Raw genomic sequence first — 20,587 nt, forward strand, 5'->3', positions numbered from 1 at the left:
GGTGCCACATCCCAGTGAGGTTGAGAAATGCAGAGTTAAAGCATGCCTTATGCTCTCCAGAGGCTCAAAATACAGTCGCATTCTTGAGGAAACTCTAGTGGGATGTTAGTAGGAAGCCTAAAGGTTTGTTTTGACCTGAAGTGTGGCCTAGTGGATAGAGCACAGGTCTTGAACTTAGGAGAGCTGTTTCTGACTGTCACTGGTCTGCTGCATAACTGCAGGCAAGTCACGTCCCTCTCTGTGCCTCAGTTTCCTCAGCTGCCCAGTGGGGTTAATGATACTGCCATCTGTTGTACTGCGCTCTGAGCTTGCCTGAGAAAGGGTGCTAGGCATTGTGCATGGGGTTGCTGCCCCATTGAGCTCTGTGTTGCAAAGCCCCTGCCATCACTCTTGGCTTTGGCTGGTCTCTTGTGCCTGTGCAGTAGGAGAAGCTGGAGGAGCCTGGGTCCCCTGGTTCTGATCTAGGCGGGAGGCATTTTGTTTAAAAACCACAAATCTCTCCCCCTCCTCTGTCTGTGAATGCCGATGGTGGGAGCAATCTCCGAGCCATGGAGCTGGTTTCTCTTGGCTACATTGCTCTTGAGAGAGGGGGCAGAGATGTTGGTACCAGATCCAGAAAGTTTTCTGGCCAGCATTTACCACAAGAGGGGGCTAGAAATCTGCATTGAAAGGCAGGAATCAGGTGTCGCTAGCTCACGGAGAGTTACCATGCAGTTTGCCCGCGAGAGGCAGACAGAGACCACAGGACAGGCACAGTGCAGCGAGCGAAGCGGTTGTCACTATTTCCAACACAGAAGAGTTGGAGCTTTCTCACAGGGCTGGTCAATTTCCATTTCCCTTTCAGCTAAAAGTTGCTTGTCCTCCATAGCCCTAACGAACCCCAGTGGTGAATTGCAACAAAGGAAATGTTGCATGACTGGGGAACCCCCCCCCCCCCACCGCACACACACCTGCTTGCTGCAGTCTCTGCTCCCCTAAATATGCATGCGCAGTTACCGCTTGTCATTGGCCAGGTTTGACTCTCTCTGGGAAGTGTTTGGGCAACATATGGCAAGAAGGGACTGGGAGACAGAGTGGTTTGGAGGCTCTCCTCTGTAGTCGTCATTATGCAAATTCCGTGCTTCCAAATGTGGTCATTTCAGAGTCCTGCAGCTGATGGTGGAGAGACCTCCTGAGTTTGTAGAGAAGCAAAGGGATTCTGAAAAGGACTGTGGAAACGCAGGGCTGGACTAGACCTTCGCTGGGGCAGGACCACGTAACCCTGTCTTTGTGGCTTGACATTAGGAAAAACTTTCTACCTTAAATCTCCCTTGCTGCAGATTAAACCAGTTACTTTTGTCCTGCCTGGGTCAGCCAAGGAGAAGGACTGAGGCCTGTTCTCTTCATAACAACCCTTAACATATTTGAAGGCTGTTCCCAGGTTCCCCCCAAGTTGTCTTTTCTCAAGACTACATGTGCCCAGTTGTTTTGAAAAACTTTTTTTATTATTATTTTTGCTGCTTTCCTCTGGAATCACTCCAATTTCTCCACATCTGGGTAGGGGTGGGCCCAGAATTGGCCGCCGCATCAAGAGGAGGCCTCACTGGACCTGAGCAGTGGGACAGTGGCCTCCTGTGCCTTACATGTGGCACTGCTGTTAATACACCCCAGAATTATCTTATCTTAATCTTTCACAATTGCACCCCTTTGTTGCTTCCTGTCAACTTGTGATCCACTGCGCTCCCAGACCCTCTTCAGCGGCGACCAGCTATGGGCGGGGAATATTCGCCTGACACGTGGGTGCAGCAGCAATCAGCTAATTCCATGGGTCTTATCTCTCAGGAGAGGGGGGCTTCAGGGAAGGGGAGCAATGGGAGCAGGAGGGAGCGGAGGAGGAGGGGGGCTTTGGGCCAAAGGATGCTCCCCCCACTAGGGATGGCTGCCCTGCACTCCTCCTATGGCCTTAAGGATAAGGGCTCTCAAAACTCTACTTGTCAGTGGGGAACAGGGAGACTCTTCCTGCCTTGTGCATGCCCTGTGGCTGGGGAGGGGTTAAGGCATTTTGAAGCACCTGGTACTAGCCCATGTTGGAAACGGGGCTAAATGAGCCATTGCGCCTGCTGGAGCATCCTTGTATCTCCTCCTGTGCAGCCCCTTGTGCGCGTGTCCCAAGCTCTCTGGTTGGAGACTCCGCCGCTTCGCACCTCTTTTGACTTTCCACCAGTGGGCGCGCTTGAGCGATGTGGCCCCCGGGGAGAAATCCCTCCCCTCTGTACGGATGCACCTCACGTCCCTGTTAAAATGTCACCTCTGTTCTCTGGCATGGCACAAACCAGCCCCTGTCCAGCAGCCACAAACCGCCAGGAAGTTGCACCCTGAGCCGCTGCCAAGCCTCTCCGTTCCCCCCCTCCCCATCCATTAAGCCGGGTAGCAGGGGCGAGTGCTGGTAACTTGACCCGGGAGCATGCCATCCCCGGCTGAGACGGCAGCAGGGGCTCCAGCATCTTAAATGCGCACCATCTGCAGCGCCCTGTCTTGGGAGCAGATGGGCTTGTTTTGGGCCTGTAAGGGAAATGAGTGCTGTGGTATATGTGCATGTGTGTGTAATAGTCCCCGGGGGCTCCTGGCACTGCAGCAAATGTAACCAGCCTGCCAGGATCTAGGGAAGAGGGAGGGTCCTCGCTGTCTGCCGTGTTGGGTTATTTGGGTCTTTGTCACTTTTCATCTCTTAGGCTATGTCTAGCCTACAGAGTTTTTTCTGGGATACCTCTGGTGTCTCGGAAAAACTCCACCATGTCCTGGGAAAATGTCTACTCTTCCTAAATGTTTTTGGAAGAGCAGACACACTCTTTCGGAAGTCCTGTCTTCCTTGTGCCATGAGGAAGAAGGGCTCTTCCCAAAGAGGAGATTTCTCCGAAATTTGGCCGAGGGTAGACAGGCCACATTTCAGAAAAGCCTCTTCCAACAAAACTATCGGAAAAAGATATGCAAATCGCGGAGCGCAATTTGCATACCTTTAGCCAAAAAAAAGCGGCAGTCTAGACGTAGCCTTAGAAGCTCTAATAGCTCCCAGACTTGCTCAGACCCTCCCTCCCCAGCGTTCCTGGCCTCGTCGGGAAGCCCTTACCAGGGGGCTTGCTGGCAAAAAGTGATTACAAAGGGGTGTCCAAATCCTCAGCCATCTCTCTTGCCTGGGCTCCTAGGAATAACCCTGTCCTCGGGGAAGGGCCCGTCACAAGGGTGGGTCCGGTTTAGAGCCAAGCAGCTGTACTAGGCTGAATGGGGGACTGCAGCAGCATGTGGCACCCAAGGACTGGGTTGGCCAAGGGATTGGTGTGTGCTGGGAAACTCAGCGAGCTGGGGAAAATCTGGCCTTTGAAAGTAACATATAAACCCCAGAGCTTTGGGTAAAAGAAGCGTATTGTGCTGTGGGCACTGCGGCTGTCTAGGTGGATGTGAAGGCTTGTTCCCCCGTCCGTGCTCTGGCCCGCGCTGGTGAGACCGTCTTGGTGCTGTGCGGCCATCCCCACCCACCGCAGGATGCTGGTACCGGTTGATTGCCCATCCTGTGATATGGGATGTGGCTGAGTCAGGATGAATTCAAGCTACACAGATGTGGAATCTGTCTCAGGGCTTGAATACATGGGGCAATTTACTAGCGTTGCTTTGCTTTGGAAGTGACCCAAGCTAAACCAAAAAAAGGTTATTCCTATGCTACATTGTGGCCGTGGCTATGCTTACTTGGAAGGTCAAATTAAGATGTGCAACTCCAGCTATGTTAATTGTGTCGCTGGAGTCAACGCACCTTAATTTGACCTTCAGCACAGTCTCCACAACAGGAGACGGATGGGAGCAAAAGATTCCCTTAACTCCTTGTGAATCGATGAGTGCTGGCATCAACAGGGGCGCCCTCGGTGTTTGATTTAGCAGGTCTTTACTAGACAGAGGCTGGTCCCTGGCAGCAACCCCTGTCCGCGAGGAGCTTAGACCCTCACGAACAGGGGCTGCTGCCACCCTGCCCTGCTGCCTCTGTATCAAGGCAGCAATGTGGGGCAACAGGCAGCTGGTCTTTAAACTGGCTCCCCTCACGGACCCGCTCCCACCTGCCACCCTGCTGTGCTGCCTCTTATAGAGACGCAGCAGCAAGGGGTAGCAAGCGACTCCCTGGGGATGGGGCCAGGAGTGCATTGACTGCCAGCCCCATCCCCAGGGACTATCGAATAGTCGTGTAACCTGTAAGGTTTCAATTACATGATATCTCACATCCCTAGTTGAGGTCCTGGATGCGATGGCAGGGGATCCAGGTGCCTCAATCTTTGAGTGGACTTGCACATCCATGTGCCAGCACACGTGTGTTTTGCCAGTGACTTGGCCACAACAGTGAGTTGCGAGGCCATATCTGACTTTCCTGGCTCCACACTGTGCCGGGGCAGAGACGCACGGGGCGATGTGGCTGCGACGTGGAACAGAGCCAGTATTCATCTCCTCCAGTCATTCTAAACCAGCTGGGTTAGAGCTGACGGAGAGGGGAGGTTAATTGGAGACCGATACTGTCTGGGTCTCTCTGGCTGCTCTGACAGTGATGTACTTAGTGGCTACCTACTCAGGAAATATCGGGGGAAAGGGGCCCTGGACAGACCCACCCTCACGTCTTTCTCCAAGTCAGTTTTTCCCTTTTCTGTCCAATAACTGCATATTTCCTAGTCCTGGTGGAACATTTCCAGTTTTGTAGTTTCCCTTGGTCAATCCAAACACGCAGTTTTCCACCCTGTTTCATTTACCGAGAGTAGAGCAGAAGATGCAGAATAGATGGGACAGATCCTCAGACTTGACCAGTCCCTCCCTTAACCCTTCCCCACCCCTTGGGTCTTGCTGGGCTTTGGCCTCTATGGACTTCTCCAGGGAAGGTCATTGGCCCTGAGTGGGGTTGGGACTGGGCCCCTCACTTGCTCTTGCTATGGGCTGGGAAATCCACACAGCGTCTCTGATTTTGCTGTGCCCTCATGTTCTCACATCCTCTCCGTCCAAGCCTGAGCCTCTGGAGATGGCTGGTGTGGCCCTAGACCTCGGCCCCAGCAGGGATACCGAGCAAGGGCCGGAGGCTGAGCCTCAGCTCCGAGTGGGGACCACAGGCTTGTTCCATGTAGGCTGGCTCCTTCGTACATGGCTGGAAGGGTGAGGACCAAGATCACAGTCCTTCCCCCTAAGTCTGAACTCAGGGTGGGGTTCAGCCAGGCGTCGGGGCCAACCCTAATCTCCCCTCTGTTCTGTTTCAGGGGAATGACCAGATTCGATTTGAGCTCACCTGTTACGCCCTGTGCCCTCAGATAAAGGTAAGGTGTTCGGCCTACAGCTCCCACTGAGCACAGCCATGTAAGGGGCTCCCTTTGGGATGTCTGACTGGGGTGGGAAACGGTCTGGAGCATCTGGCTGTCAGGTTTGCCCTCTGCACAAGGGTCTATTCATGTTCACTGGTGCAACTTGCATGGGGCAGAGGCTGGCATGGCCGGGGGAGCCAACAGAATTGTCAGGGCCCCGGGGGGAAGGGGAGCAGGCTCTGCACTCCCGAAAGGGGCGGGGTATCCAGCCCTCAGTGCCACCCAGACTGCACCATACTCTTCCCACCCAGCCAGCCCTCAGCACCGCTGGAGCGCGGTGCCCGGTGCTCCGGCGGCGATTTAAAGGGCCCAGGGCTTTGGCTGCTGCCATTGCCATGGTAACGGCAGCTGGGCGCGCTGGCTCCTTTTTAATCGCTGGGCCATGGGGCAGTTGCCCTCTTTCTCCCCTGTTGGCAGCCCTGGGAATGACATCTCCCGCTCTTTCCCTTGGATGGATGGATGCCCCCCGTTGCTTTGTGTTGGCCAGCTGCAGGGTTTGAAACGAATGCCAGGCACTAGGCTCCCTGTGCCAGCACAGCTGCCCGCTTGGTGCGCAAGTGAGCGCTGCTCGGAACTTTACTTCAAAACCACTTTGCAATGAGAGAAATGTTAGTTTGCTTCTTTCTTCTGAAAGTGTCTGTTTTCAACAACAACACCACCCCAAAATGTGTCCCCCTCCTCTCTTTTTTTATTTCCCCATTTGGAAAGTGGGGGAGGAGGAGGAGGAAGTTAGGGAACATTGGAAAAAATAACTTTTAAAAATTTGTCTGGGGAAATTAATTAACATTCAGGTTTTGGATTTGGTTGTTCAATGAACAATGGAAAACCTGTAAGTACCCAACCCTCCCACCCGCCCCTTTTAAAATCTGGGTTGGAAAACACTTTTTTGGAGCTGCTCCAGTGAGTATATTGTGCAGAGTTGCCTAGGTGGTCTATAAAGCCTGGAACCCTTTGGGGTGGGGCAGGGAGGCAGCAATTAACCCTCATCTTTGGGGCTTTCAAGGAGCCCAAGAAATTTAATAAGGAAACCAGCCCAGTTTTGCTTTCACCATGCTTAGTCAGCTGACCAGAAACTGGCAAATCCGATTGGATAGAATCTAAGCCCCCGCCCCTGTTCAGAACCTCTGATCTTGAGTTTTTTCTGAGTTTGGAATAAGTTGGCTTTAATCTTTGTAGCATTCCCAGCTGCCTCTGCAGGGCCAGCTTCAGGATGGGACTAGAAACATCATGAAATCACAAGAGGCTCTTCTGATAGCATGGGCCTCCTGCAAGAGTCTGGTTGTAAGATTCTGTATAGAAACAGACCAGAACCAAACCCCCAGGACGTGATCTTGGGGACAGTTTAGACCTAGCTCTTAGTTTAGTAGGTTGGGCTCCAGAAAGCATCTGTACTTGGGTGTCGATCGGACCCAAAGAGGTTTCCTCATGGGGCCTTTCTTTCATCGTCACAACCAAGTGAGATGTTGCTGAATAACCCTCAGACTTCACCGAGTTACTACTCTCAAATCCCCTTGCTCCAGGCTTTTCTCAAAGCCTGGGGGAAAACCCTTTTGTCCTGAATAGTCTTTGGAGCACTAAATGCCACATGCATAAAAACATCTGGATCTGGCCTAGCCGCCAGGCCCTTTCCTCCTGCTGATGCTTCCTAACGTGCAGGTGGTGGCATAGGATCTGGCGCCACAAGCACTGTCCGTGTGTTTGCTAGCCCTGCAGAAGGGACAGGAAAGGCGCAAAGTCTCTGGCTAAACTGCTGTGGGGAGTTTTGTTTTTTTAACACCGCTACGAGTGACTCAGTTGCTCTTTAACAAGCCGCCAGCTGCTGGAGGTGACGTTTTGGCATGTGAGGGGGCCGTAATGATCTTTAATTGACCTCTTTTTACCCCCAAACGCCACAGTGCTGTGAAACAAACAGTAACAAGGCAGCCGCCCTCAGCTGCTTGTTAGGGTTACACTGGCAGCTTGGATGGGTCTCGGGTTACTCCACCTTTGTGTGGGGAGAGGAAATCTCTACTGACGGATGGGATGTGGTCTGCGCTTCAGGCAATGAGAAGCATCTTGCCTCACCCTCTGCTTTGAAATTTATCCAACTAGCCCCCGTTGGGTTTTTTTTTGTGGGGGGGGGGAGGGGAGGCGAGACTGTTTGGAGTTTCTTTCAGTGCTGTCCGGGATTGGGGTGTAATGATGAGGTGAAGGACATCTCATCACACAGGCTGGTCTGAGGGAGGGTGCAGAGGCAAATCTGGCTGATGTTTGAGGGGAGTATACGAAGAATCAAAAGGGAACAGGCTTTGGTTGTGGTCTCGTACAAGCTCCAAAGATTGACTTGATTCTTTTTCATCTGAACCACGGACGCTCCTGCGATGGGTGGGTGGAGACAGAGCCACAGACAAAATTCCTGTTCCAAAGACCCTGTTGGGTGGTTGTGAAACCTACTTCGTGAGCTGGTCTCACCTGGGTGTTCATTGGTTCTCAGTAAAATACCTCTCCGTGCCCTGTCCCACCCCCTGATCTCGCTGTCCTAGTGCGAGGCAGGAGTTGTCCAGTCAGACGGTGGCGTTCGCGAGGGCAGACTCAGTCCCTCTCTTGCTCAGGCCCGGAGGAGACCAAAAGCAGTGCCGCACAGATGAGGGGGGAAGCTCCATAGGGAGGGCTCTTCCTGGAAGTGGGATGAGGTTCTGGTGTTAGTTTTGGGTGGGGGAAACGGGTGAGTTGGCAGTAGGGAACCGTGGGAAGTGTCACTGCTTCAGAGCTAGCTTTGCTCAGCAGCAATAAAACACTGGCTTTTATCTGGCGGCTGGGAAGATGAACTCGGGGAGGAGAGGGGGGTGTTCGTTCTGTCCCTTGGTGGTGGGGCACAGGCCTGAATGGGCCATAGAACCTGGGCCATCCTTAGGCATCTGCTGTATATGCCTAGGGCCAGCGCCAGGAGGGGACATCAAGCAGGTACAGTGGGCAGTGCCATTCCCTGGCCCCCATGGGCTGCACCCAGCCGCCACTCACCTGCTCTGCCTCGCTGGGGCCAGGAGTGGGGCCATGTCTGCAGAAGGGGGGACCCAGACAGGGATAGGGGTGCTGGGAGCAAGCGCAGAGCGGGGAGTGGAGCATTGGGTGGCAACTGAGACGTTGGGTGTGGCAGCCGCGACCCTGTGTAAAATGCGGGGTGCTGCAGCACCTCCCAACTGCGTCTATGCCTTCCTGCCCTGCTCGCATCCACAGTCCTGAATGCACTCCCCCTCCTCCACCATGGAGGGCACCGTACATCTTAAAGGCAGCTCTGCAGAGAGCCTAAACTCTGCCCCCACTGGCTCCAGCCTCTGCCTCAGGGTTGAGGCGCTTGAGAAGAAGGAAGCTCCTGCTGCTGCTGCCTGCTCTGTGGCGACAGCAGCCTGGGGGCTCCAGGGCTTGCCATCCAGCGCCTCCCCCATCACTGCTTGCGTTGCACAGGGGCGGGGCGGGTTTGCCTGTTTGCCAGGCAGGCCTGGCTGTGGGCCGGCGCTTTGCCCTGGGGGCAAAGGGCGATCAGGCCAGGCAGGTGCTGGAGGGAGTCTGAGCCCTGTGCCACTGGCACTCAGCGGGATGAAGGCCCCTTCGGCACTGCTCCTGCCCGACCTCCAGATGCCTGGCAGCCCCCTCGCTGTGGTTGACCAGGAGAGTGCCACTCTCTGCCACGTGGGTCTGCCCCACACGCTTTGCCCTGTAGGGGAGAGTCATATTTAAATAAATAAATATGAGTGCAGACCTGCCCGGGGCTCTGTGGGGCAGGCTCTCTGCATGGCTGGGCTGGCCCGCGGGCGCGAGCAGGGCCAGCCGCTCTGGGTCTCGGGAACAACCCACTGTGTGGGGGACATGGAGGAGCTGGCCGCCCCCCCTCTGGCTTGGGTTCGCAATGCCGCGGAGGCCACCTCGCTGAGCCCGCTGTCTCTCTGCCCCTCCCCCCAGATCATCGCCCCCTGGAGGATGCCGGAGTTCTACACTCGCTTCCGCGGACGCAACGACTTGATGGACTATGCCAAGGTACCCTCCCCCTTCTGTGGTGTCCTCTGCGCCCCTCCGCCTCAAGCCATTCGCCCTTTGCCCCCATGGGGAGGCTTCTGTCCTGTCCCCCAACCCCTTCCGCCCTCGCTGTCCTGAGTGGCCATTCTGACTCTGGCCAGGCCAGGGAGACATTAGAGTCACTGTCGTGTTCCTTAACTGGCCAGCAGGGGACCCTTTTGGGCAACACCCGGGCACTCCCCTCACACCGGGCTCCTAGCACACTGCCCACAAAACCTCCCCTGAAGGGCAAGAGGTGAGAACTGACCCCAGGTCTCCAGCATGGCAGCTGGCGGCAATTCCAATGGTCTGATTTCCCTCCCCCCCCCATTCTATTAATTTTAGTTGCTTTGGAAGGCAGCATTAAGAGGCACTGACCCAAGGCCAGGGCCCTGTTGTGCTGGTTTCTGCATAGAAACAATTCCCCGCCCCCCTCCCGCCAGTCTCCCTGTCCTAACTAGACAAGGCAGAGGATGGGAGCAAGGAAGGCCAGCTCCCCCCTTGTATGGATGGGGAGCTGAGGTCAAGATGTTGAGGTGCTCTGTTGCCCTGCATCATGTGCAGCCATTCACACCCCTGTGGAGTGGAATCGGGGCAGTAGTGTTTTACATCCACCGTGTGCTGGGGTGAATGATGGCACATGGGGCAGACAGCGGGCAGCCAAGCCCAGGTTGATTTAAGTGAAATCTTGGCCCAATGGGAGTTTTGCCCCTGGCTTCAGGATTTCATCCTAAACTGACTGCTCAAAGCCACCCAGGGTTTGTGGCTGAGAAATGGATCTGGATTTTCAGAACGTTAAGCACACACCTCTCCTTAGTCTGCCTTTAATTGTCAGGATGCAGTGTGGCCTAATGGATAGAGCACAGGTCTGGGGCTCAGGAATCTTGGTTCTGTTTCTGGCTGTGCCACTGACCAGCTGGGTGACCTCGGGCAAGTCACCCTTGTGCCTCTGTATAATGTGGGTAATGACATTGCCTTCCTTTTGTAAAACACTTGGAGCTGTGCCATTGGAAAGCACCAAGAAAGAGCTGGGTCGGGGGAGTCTTCGTTATTATTTTGCAATGTAAGGGTGCTCTGGATTAAGTTGAGCACAATCTTTAATGTCCCTTGTGGGAAGGCTGGCTCTGCATGAGATTTCTCCTGTTGTTCCTGGATGCAAGGGCTTGTGTGAGTGTGTGGTGTTTTAATGGCCGTAATTACCTGGATGTTAATTGTAATCCATTTGCCAAGGAAACTGGTCCCAGCTCAATGGCTTGTGTAATAGACAAAGCAAATACATTTTCCCTTTGTCATCCCTTCCTTTTTGAAGTACAAGTTGCAATAAAACATATTAGAAGTTTTTCATCAGGTTCCTTAAGTGCCCACCAGGGTACCTTTCTTTTTTAGCGACGGCATGGAAATGCTTGACAACTGGGCTCAATCAATCAAAAGGGAAAAAGCAGCTCTGTGCATAAACCAGAAAATTGCTTCAGTTTTTAAATAGCTGCCGTCTAGTCTGGCTGGATAATATCTGCGAAGCCAAGGTGCTGAGTTGCCGCATGGAGTGCTAACAGCAGAGACCCGCGGCCTCAGCATCCCATTAAACCCCTGAGTGCTGCGTGTTGAGGATTGTGTTTGCCATCTGTTGTTTTATTATTAAGAAGGCAGTTTACAAGAGCTTCCCATATGTTGCCAAACAAATTGTCAAATAGCAGAGTTAGGAAGAGAGCTGTGTTTTTATTATATGGAAAATAGTATGTGTCTCTTTAAAAAAGCAACAGCCCCCCCCCCCCGTCCCCCTCAACAGCCCAACACAGTTTGGGGGCCCTATTTAAAAGGACAGGGTTGCAAACAGCTTTCAGAGATACTTGAGCTATTGGCCTCTCTTTAATGTAAACATAAAAGGGGTTTCTCATTCTCCTTCACATCTGAAGAAATCAGCTGTTCGCCTCCTCTTGCAGGGCCCAATCCTGCCTGTGCATAATCTAACTCACCTGGGTCCCAGGGGAGGTCTCTGTGAGATGAAAATTGGGCCCACGTGACCCTTGATCATTTTTACTGCTCATGTGAGTAAAGTGTAGCACGTGAGTAAAGAATGGCAGGATCAGGGCCTTGCATACAGATATAGCTTTCCTCCTCTGAACATTGATATCACAGGAGTGTTTACTGGATCAGGCCCTTGAATTAGTATTTTGGTTGTAATCTGAAGCTGTCCACTTAGTTTGGTTCTGAAAGAAGGTGATGAACTGGCTGCTTTAGGAAATCTAACTCAGAGACAGTGTCACTTCTGTCTTGCATTACACTGAACACAGGCGAGAGTTGGTTGGGTTTTTTGTTTGTTTGTGGGGTTTTTTTGTGTGTTTTTGTTTTGTTTTAATCTGTTTTTGAGCATTTCCTTACACTGCTGGAAATCCAAATTCAGGACCATGAGGTTAGTGTCAAAGTAAAAGTAAGTGAAACGGATGTTAAACAGAAGTAAAACAGACCAGTCTAATCCCAGTGAAGTTGTCCCAATATGAGAGCAACATCTGTTGGATGACTACCGATGGCTTTCATCAAATAATACCCTTGGATTACATTCGTTCAGATTTAGCTTTTAATGTCAGAGCTGAGTGAAATGCAATAAGTATACAAAGGGCAGAAGCTGTGCCCACTTTCTTAACTTTATTTTGAGGCTCAGCTTATTTGGGGGGCTTGTTCATGCCTCAGATCCTGGGGCATAAGATAGGAGAATCTCGACTTCTCTTTTTAAAATCATGTTTCTAGCATTCCTGGCTGTGAAGGAAAACTTGACCCCTAAGGCTTAGCAACCAGAAAAAGGATATTTTTAAAATATGCAGGGCCTAGATTTTTGCTAGTACAAACCGTCACCATCAATGAAACTAGATTGACCTATACCAGGTGAGCATCTGGCCCAGAGAACCTCCCTTTCTTCTCAGTTACAATCTCGTAGGGTCCAGTTTTAGATCCAAGTGGGACTATCTGAGCATGTCATAAATGTTTACAGGCTTGTGTCTAAATTGGGAGTAACTTGGTAGACGCCAGCCTAAACCTGGTGTGAAATCAGAATCAGGCTCCTGAATTGATCTTGGCTTCTATTCTAGCACACCAGGCTAAGCATCCCAAGGCAAATGCAGCTTTAAAGTGACAACTGTTACGACAGTTAAAATAAATAAATATGCACACACATGGGAAATTGGAACCTGGTCTGGATTTCAGATCTGCATGTTTTTTACACCCTAATCCGAAACCCAGGGAATATTTCCATCCAAGTGCCATTAACCTGTGAAAACTCAGCGGCTGATGGAAAAGGTTATAAAGCTGAGAGAAGATAGGAGGGGGGCAGGGCTGTGTGTGCCAGGACTGGTCATTGTGAAACAAGTGTGCGAGTGTTGGTGCTCTCCTGCGCACAAGGGCATGGGCTAGAGGAAGGGAGCTGTTAGCGGAGAGCATTACCCAGTCAGGGCCACCCTGTGCTGTTGATGATGGCCCATTCAGAATTAACAAAGAAGAGCATTAATTGACTAACAATTGAAAGCTAATGGAGCGATCAGCAGGCAGGGGGGCTGCTGGAGTGAGCAGAGTCCCCTGTTAGGCTGTGGAGCTTGGCCATGCTGCATGGACCCTGCTCTGAGATGGGGGGGGGAGAAGGTTTTGGGGGGCTCTGCTGGGCAGAGTCTGCTTGGAGATCCTGGCCTGGAATAAACGTGTGTGCACAGTTCTATACAGACACAGACACACAGTTTTGTCCTATTGTGCGCTGTTTCCTCAGTGTTTGAATTTGGTCCAGGACTCAGGATGGGGGTGGGATGTCTCAGCCTGTTGGAAGTTCAGTGTCCCTTTCTGGTGTTCTCCAGTGTCCCATGGCCGTACCCGCTTCCTGGCTGGCCCATGTGTGCCCAAGCTGCCAGGCTTTTACCCACCTCTGATGGGCCTGGGGAAATAGTCGCTGGTCCTTAGAGCTCCTCTGGAGCAGAGAGAAGGGATACAGCCCCTGGTGAGGTGTTAACTGGCTTCTCCTTCATCCATTAAAGCCCTTTGTGGACAATCTGGGGTGTCAGTCATTGGAATTTCGCTGGGATTTTGCGCACCATAAGCGTGGGCAGGGAAGACATTGGTGGGTTGGGCCCGTTAGGTGCCATATGTCCTGGCTGCTAGGGGAGCCATTACTTTGTTGGTCACTGGTGGAACCAGGGTTTGTTTTGGTTCTGTTTCCCTCTGGAGTGTTCTGGGGTTTGGCTTTATAAGAGAGGGGTTTCCATCACGCTCATCCCTATTGTGTCCAGCCACCTTCTAGGAGTTATTCAGGAAGAGCCATTGAGCTTTAATTCAGACCCGACTTTGATCCAAATTAACTTTTAAGTGTAGACAAACCTGTGCAATTCTACATTCTTGATCACCCCTTCCTTTGAATGTATTGCTCTCTCCCTTCAGGGGGAAGAGTTGGGGAATAGGATGTGGAATAGGAATAGGATGGGGAATAGGATGAGGAATAGGATGTGGATTCTGTTTGCAGAGCGACAACTGCAGCAACATTTTCCTACTGTTACTTTCTACGGGCACAGGGGGGCTCTCCGGAGGGGAGAGGAGCAGTTCATTTGGGTTCGTTTAAATTCTGTATCAACTTTAACATGCAAATGGAAACACTCAGAGAAATGGGATCCTGGAGAAATGAGGTGTCTGGGGAGGGAGAATCCTACACACTGGGAGCAGGCTTTGGTGAAATCAGACTACAGTGGGACTTGGTGTGGGCCCAGTAATGCAGTCAAACAGTGAGCCATCTGAGGGACTCGTTGGGCTCTGTCAGCTCGCACTGTAACCTGTGCAGCCACACGTTCACAAGCGTGAACCCCACGTGCTGGACTTCTGACGTCGGTCTTCCCTCAGCTGCGCGCTGAGCCCATCTGAAAATTCCAGCCTCAGCTTCCTTCTTTTCATTTTCTTCTCTTAGGGCACGCCTGCACTGCACAGCTATTTCGGGGTACCAGAGGTATCCTGAATTAGCTACCCCTAATCTACACAAACCGCCCGTCTTTTTATAATAACGGGCACGCTATTTCACCGTCTTTGTAAACCTTGTTGCACGAGGGATAAGGGGTGGCTCGAAATAGCGAGTTATTTCGAAATGTGGCGCTGTGGAGATGCACCAAGTTTCAAAATAAGCGATTTCGAATCGGATTCGAAATAAGAGATGCCATTTGCATAGTGCTAGTTGTGCATCTTATTTCAAGTTTAGGGTGCTGTGCAGACGCACCCTTACTTTCAAAAAGACTCCTAAAGCCACGTGCCTGGCAGAGTGAGCATTTGGAAGAGGAGTTTCTCCTCTGCTCCAGCCTCAGCCCCACAGCTTTGACCCGGCAGGATTCAGCCCATAGCACTGGGATTGATTTTTGGCTGTATTCTATATCCACGAAACGCGGGGTGACAGTGAAAAGTGCTGACCAAGGCCTGGCTCTGGCAGTCCACCCAGCTCCTCTGTAATCTGAGCTCCGCCTCTTGGGTGTTGCATTGCTCCCTCCCCCCCCCCCATGCCAGTTCCCCCTCGCCTTCGCAGCAGTCTCATCAGTGAATTGTCATCAGATAATTGAGCGAGCTGGTGACCTTGTTAGGGAGCTGGGCGTTGTGCCGGGAGGGGGTAGGGAGTTGAGTCTGGTGGGTGAGGGACTGTGTATGTGTGTGAGCTGTGTAGAGCTTGTGGTGACATGTCCGTCCGTTGGGGGAGGGGTGTCTGTCTGTCGGGTGGTGCAGTACAGCGGTGGCCGTTCCCACACCGACCTCTCCGTGTATTATGAACTGCTGCTGAGTTCAGTGCGGGGAGTAGTAGAGATGCTTCCCCAGCGGCGTGGAAAGATGCCTGGGCCAGCCGTGTGGCTCCACATGAGGGGAGCTGGACTGTTTTTCTTGGGAGGCTGGGATTCCTTGGCTCCGGAAGCCGAAGCCAAGCTGCCCTCTGCCACTGGCCTCCACACAACTCCCCACACACCAGATCAGTGTCATTGCTGGTGTGAAGTGGGTGGCATGCTAGCTGTGCTGCTGTTCCCTGTGGTGCAGGCGGGTGCTGAGTGCCGAGGGGTTGGAAGGAGCCGGGTAGGTGGGCAGATGAAGAGGAACGTGTGTGGGAACTAAGGAGAGTGAATGGGGTCAGGGACTTGTGGGGGCTGGGGGTGCGGGGCAGCTCATGTGGGCCCAGGTCAGTGCCAGAGCTCAGGACTGGTGTCTGGGTTCCAGGCCTAGAGCGAGGGTCAAAATCCAAGTGAGAGCTGCAGGATGCTGGGAGTTCAGGAACAGGGACGGATGTGTAACCACCACCGGGCGGATTCAAACCTGGGACCTCTGGAGCTTTGTATAGGAGCCTCTACTGCTTGAGCTAAAAACCAGGTGGCTCTCAGCTTAGGATATAGCATTTCCTTGTTCCTATCTCTCGATGGATGTGGTCTAAATGCCACTCTACGGGACAGTGAACCACACCCACTGTGTGTGTTACGCATGCTCAGTCCTGGCGGCTCCCTGGGGATCCCTGTTGTTACCTGGATGCTTCCTGGTACACCCTGAGGGCACACCTGAGTGCAGGGGACGCTTGGGAGCCTCTAAGGTGGCTGCCAATACTAGGATCTCTCAGACGATAATGCCTGTAGGACACGTCTGCTGCAGGTCGTGGGGCACAACCAGATCATGGGAGCAGCCGTGTGGTCGTGTCAGTTGCCTGGTGGTTTTCTGCTGACCTGGGTGCGAGTCCTGCCCCTCCATACCAGCGAGAGGGCAGCTGGGGCTTTCTGCATGGGTGCGTGAGCTGTTTTGGAGGGGTGAGCAGCCTCATTGACTTAGAACAAAGGAAGGACGTCCCTCTTCGCTCTGACATCTCCATTTGTTTGGCTTCCTTCTGCTGGTGGAAGGTGTTGCCAGAGGGCTGAGCGGTGCAACAGCACTGCAGGGCCTGCTTGCTAGCCACTACCCAGCGGACTCTGCACACGTCAGGCCTTGTGGGTGCCTTCTGGGCAAGGAGTCAGGCTTGATACCCGGCTAGGCACCGTGCGGTATCAACAGAACTAAGAACGCTGCCGGGCAAGATCTACCTACCCACCAGCGTGATGTACACGCCGCTCCTTCAGCTCTGTTTGCCAAGGGGTAATTGCCACCCCTCCCTCTTGGATGTGGCCCTAAGGATTTGTGCTCGCTTCCTGCTGCCGTTCCAGCTGGACAGTAGCTTGGGTCTCGTGGCGCTTGTTCTGAGGAGAGACGGAGGTCGGCCGCTGCAGCTGGGCCCTCGTCTCCTAGAAAAGCTCCAAGGGCTCTGCAATAGGGATGTGAAATCCCGTTTAATCCGTTAAACATGATGATTAACCGGTTAACCATTTAAAGGGGGCAGGCAGAATGCCACTCCAGACAGGACAGGCCTGCTGTGGGCAGAGGGCTGCTCTGGCCAGGTTGGGTCCACCGTGCTACACTGTGGGCAAGTGGAGAGCTGCTCCAGCTCAGCCGGGCTGCTGGTTAACCACTGACATCCCTAATCTTTGATTGACACTGTGGCCAGAGCCCGGTGAACTAGCTGCAGCGTGGGGTGCCACTGGGTGTTTTCGGACCCAGGCACTGGGTAGCAAGGAGCCAGTCTGCCTTCCTCACCCCGCCGGGGTTCTGAGCGTGTTTTCCCTTCTCACCCGCAGAAACATGGCATCCCAGTTCCGGTCACTCCCAAGAGCCCCTGGAGCATGGATGAAAACCTCATGCATATCAGGTGAGGTGAGGCAGATGGAGGGTGCTTCCCGCGGGGGAGGTGGCTCCGCACCCTGGTCTGATTCTCTGTCCTGTGCTTGGGGCAGTCATTTCAAAGCAGGACAATGCATCTTGGGTATCTGACAACAGCTGCCTTCTCCTGGTGTGTTGGACCAAAGCCGGTCTGTGAAAGCCCCTTCTCTCTGGGGCTCAGCATCTCTCCCAGTGCCCTGATACTTTGCTTGTCTTCCACACCAGGAGCCCTCAGTTGGTCAGTGGTTAGAGCCCACTGATGGAAAAATGACCTTGAATTCAACCCCCCCCTTGAATTCTCTTCGTATTAGGTACGCACACTCCCCCTACCCCTGTCAGGGTTAGTAATGGGATGGAGAGAGACTCCACTGCCCAGCCCTTTTTTCAGCAGAGAAACCATTCCTCTGTCTAGTTTCTTCTGGTGCCCATGGCTAGTCTGAGCAGGTGTCTCGGGCTGGTCCTTGCGAGCCTGCCCTGGTGTGAGGCTGTGACCTGCTGCCTCTCCCCAGTCGCTGCTTGCAGCAGTACTCTGTTGAGCGAGCCATGCTCCTTGCAGTCCCGCTCAAAGAGCTGGTCTCGCTCTCCGTCAGTCCCAGCTAGAGGGGGTCTGTGACTACTCATTGCATCTTCCCTCAAAGCACCTGGTATGGCCACATAAGAACAGCCACACTCATGCCCACCGATGCGGGGGAGGGGGGCAAATAGGGCAGTTGCCCCAGGGCCTGGCGACTCAAAAGAGCCCAGGGCTCCCAGCTGCCACTGCTGCTACTGTGACAGCAGCAGTGTCCGGAGCCCTGGGCCTTTTAAATCTCCACTGGAGCACCGCAGGGTGCGCTCCAGGTGACTCTGGGGGCTGGGGGGCCAGGGCAGTTTGGGTATTACTGAGAACTGTTTGACCACCCACCCCCCGCTACCTTGCTCAGGGACCAGCGAGACTGTCAGCTCCACTGGCCACGCTGTATCAGACAGTGGTCCACCCAGTTCTGTGTCCTGTCTCCTGACAGTGGCCAAAGCCAGGTGCCCCAGAGGGAATGAACAGAACAGGTGACCATCAAGTGATCCCTCCCCCGTCCCCCATTTCCCATGTCTGGCAAACTGAGGCTAAGGACACTCTTCTGGAGGCAGGATACTAGACTAGATGGAGCCAGGTCTGATCCAGTCTGACAGTTCTTATGCTAAACCCTATGGGTCTAGTTCTGCTTGAAGAGCTTCCTGTGCTTGCTGGGTTTGCATGGGCAGATCTTAGTCCGATCTGTAGATTTTTGTTAATGTCTCTCTCTCTCTCTTTCTTTCTGCTCTGAAGCTACGAGGCCGGGATCCTGGAGAACCCCAAGGTAATCGATCATCTCCTTTACGTCTCTGGTTTTACATGGCAGTGACTAGGGCTGGGGGCGTGTGATGTATTTGCAGCCTAATTTGAAATTTCACGGCAGGCCGTGTGTGGCGGGGAGGCCGAGCCCTGCCATTCATTCCCCCACCCACCCTCCGCCTTCCCCCGCCCGGTACGTTAATTGCTGCGGGAATGAAAAGGGGAAGGAGCCGTTTCAGGGTGACACTGAAGGAGAAAATGTCATTGGGGAAAGAATGAAGAAGCAATTAGCCAGATGAGGCACTTGACTGAGGGGAGCCGGCTGCTGAATGCACCCCAGCGGCCAATGTGCTGTCCCTGTCCCCATCTGGTGCTGGTGGTGGGGGTTGTCTCAGACTGACAGAGCATGTGGGGTCGTTCCTCTGCCCATGCGCCACTCTGGAAACTTGTCCCCTCCACTGCAGCTCAGTTGTGCAGCCTGGGCCTTCCTCTTGCTCGCTTGTCTCTGTTGTGAAGGGTTGCAAGCCCCCTGGAGGGATTCCTCTGCTGGGGAAGAGGGGGAGCTCTGTGGTGGGAATAGAGAATCCCTTTGTGTGGGGCTGGTGTGTGGGGACCTTCTCGGTGGTGCAGACCGCCGTAGGGAGCGGCTGCTCTGACAGTGTCTAGCTGAGGAGCAGCCTGAGAGAGCCCTGTAGGGGCACTGAAGGGACTCTCTGTCTCCTCTGGGGCTGTTGCTGTTGGTGAACCTGGCTTTGCGTGGGAGGTGGTGAGGGGAAAGCAGCCAGGTGCGAGGGGGACAGAGGGAGATGTTGGACGCAGCTAGTGCAGTGGGTTCTCAGCAGGGCTGAGAGTAAGGGATGTGGAGAGGAGGCCCGCAAACCAGAGCAGGGCTGGGCTGTCTGGAGACGGAGCGGGGAGTCATGGGCAGCTGGAGGCTGCAAGGCTTCAGGAGGAAACTCCCTTCCAGGATGGAAAGTCCACGCATGGATCTTCTCTCTCTGTTGGCAAAGATTCCCTCCCCGCACGCCACATAGCCCTGAAGGCTGGGCTTTGTGTGGGAGCTGGCTGGGGGCAGCTGAGGGACAGCATGGAGAACATTCCTCGCCCCTGACCACGCTGCAAATCCTTCTGCCAGGGGGCTTGGTCCCGTGAGGCATTTGCAGAGGTGCACGGCTGGGCGAGTGTTTATCTGATGTCTACGGGCCAAGGCCTCATAGTGGCTTGGGCAGGTGAGGCTCCCAGGCAGTTGCTAAACCCCCACCAATTGTGGCTTCCCCAGTCAGGAAAGGATGCCTGTCTCCCCCTCCCTAGTGCAGCCCAATCCCAGCCTCCTACTCCTCTTGGGCGGGCGTGCTCTTTCCAGATACTGGTCCCCGTGTGAACTGACTTATCCCCTGTGCCCTGGGGAGAGCTGACAGCTTCCCTTCCCAGGCCAGGGGCTGTCCTTGTTCCGGTGCGGCGTGTGTCACTCAGATAAGCATGTCTCCTGCTCTGACTGTTCTAACAGGACTGGCAGTGCTTGCTGCCTGCTGGCCGCTGTGTGTTTCCAGTTCATGCTCCACTGGCCTTGTCGCCCTTAGAGAACTACTGAAACTTCCATCAGCACCAGTTAGACAAGCAGCGGGGAGAGGGGAGGATGTGGCGAGATGAAGAGGAACCCAGTGCACAAGGGTGTATGGAGATGGGCCACATGGCCTGTGGCCAGGCTGGTGCATCCACTCATGAGTGATTGTCAGAGGGGATGGCCCTGGGTAAGAGGGAGTCTCCAGTTTTGGTCCCGTCCTGGGGACGTCAAAGCTGACAGACACAGCGACAGCTGTGAAGGCTCCGGGGACTGACGCTGCTTCGAGCTGCGAGGTTGTGGCTTCCATCTAGCCGAGGCCAGTTGTTAATTCCCCTCAGACACGTCTCTCCAGGGGTTGCAGGGTCTCACTCTAGTTTCTAGCAGGCCAGTGTGCGCATAAACCATTTCCTCCAGCGGCACCAGCGGGCCTCTGTGTCAGCAGCCTCACACCCAGGCCTGAATGAGCCACGGGGACTGAAGCCCTCTCTTGCTCCAGATGAGGCCTTTCCGGGTCAGGCTCTGAGGCTGCAGGGAAGCTTTCCCTGCTACTGTACCTGTTCCTGGGCCTGAGGGCTGCTGGGTAGAGGAAGGCCCGAAAGGCCC

The 20,587-nt window shown here is 53.9% G+C and overlaps 1 protein-coding gene across 1 annotated transcript in view; it reads left to right on the forward strand.

Moving 5' to 3' along the window:
- The window catches only part of ASS1 (argininosuccinate synthase 1), an 86,102-nt gene that overhangs the window by 16,753 nt on the left and 48,762 nt on the right, over positions 1-20,587 (forward strand). The window contains exons 6-9 of the mRNA XM_075905955.1: positions 5,256-5,312; positions 9,297-9,371; positions 17,030-17,100; positions 18,415-18,445. Of these exons, the coding sequence (XP_075762070.1) occupies positions 5,256-5,312; positions 9,297-9,371; positions 17,030-17,100; positions 18,415-18,445 (234 nt within the window). The remainder of the gene's footprint in view (positions 1-5,255; positions 5,313-9,296; positions 9,372-17,029; positions 17,101-18,414; positions 18,446-20,587) is intronic.

The sequence above is a fragment of the Pelodiscus sinensis genome, chromosome 22 (genome assembly GCF_049634645.1).
Source record: "Pelodiscus sinensis isolate JC-2024 chromosome 22, ASM4963464v1, whole genome shotgun sequence".
Lineage (NCBI taxonomy): Eukaryota > Metazoa > Chordata > Testudines > Trionychidae > Pelodiscus > Pelodiscus sinensis.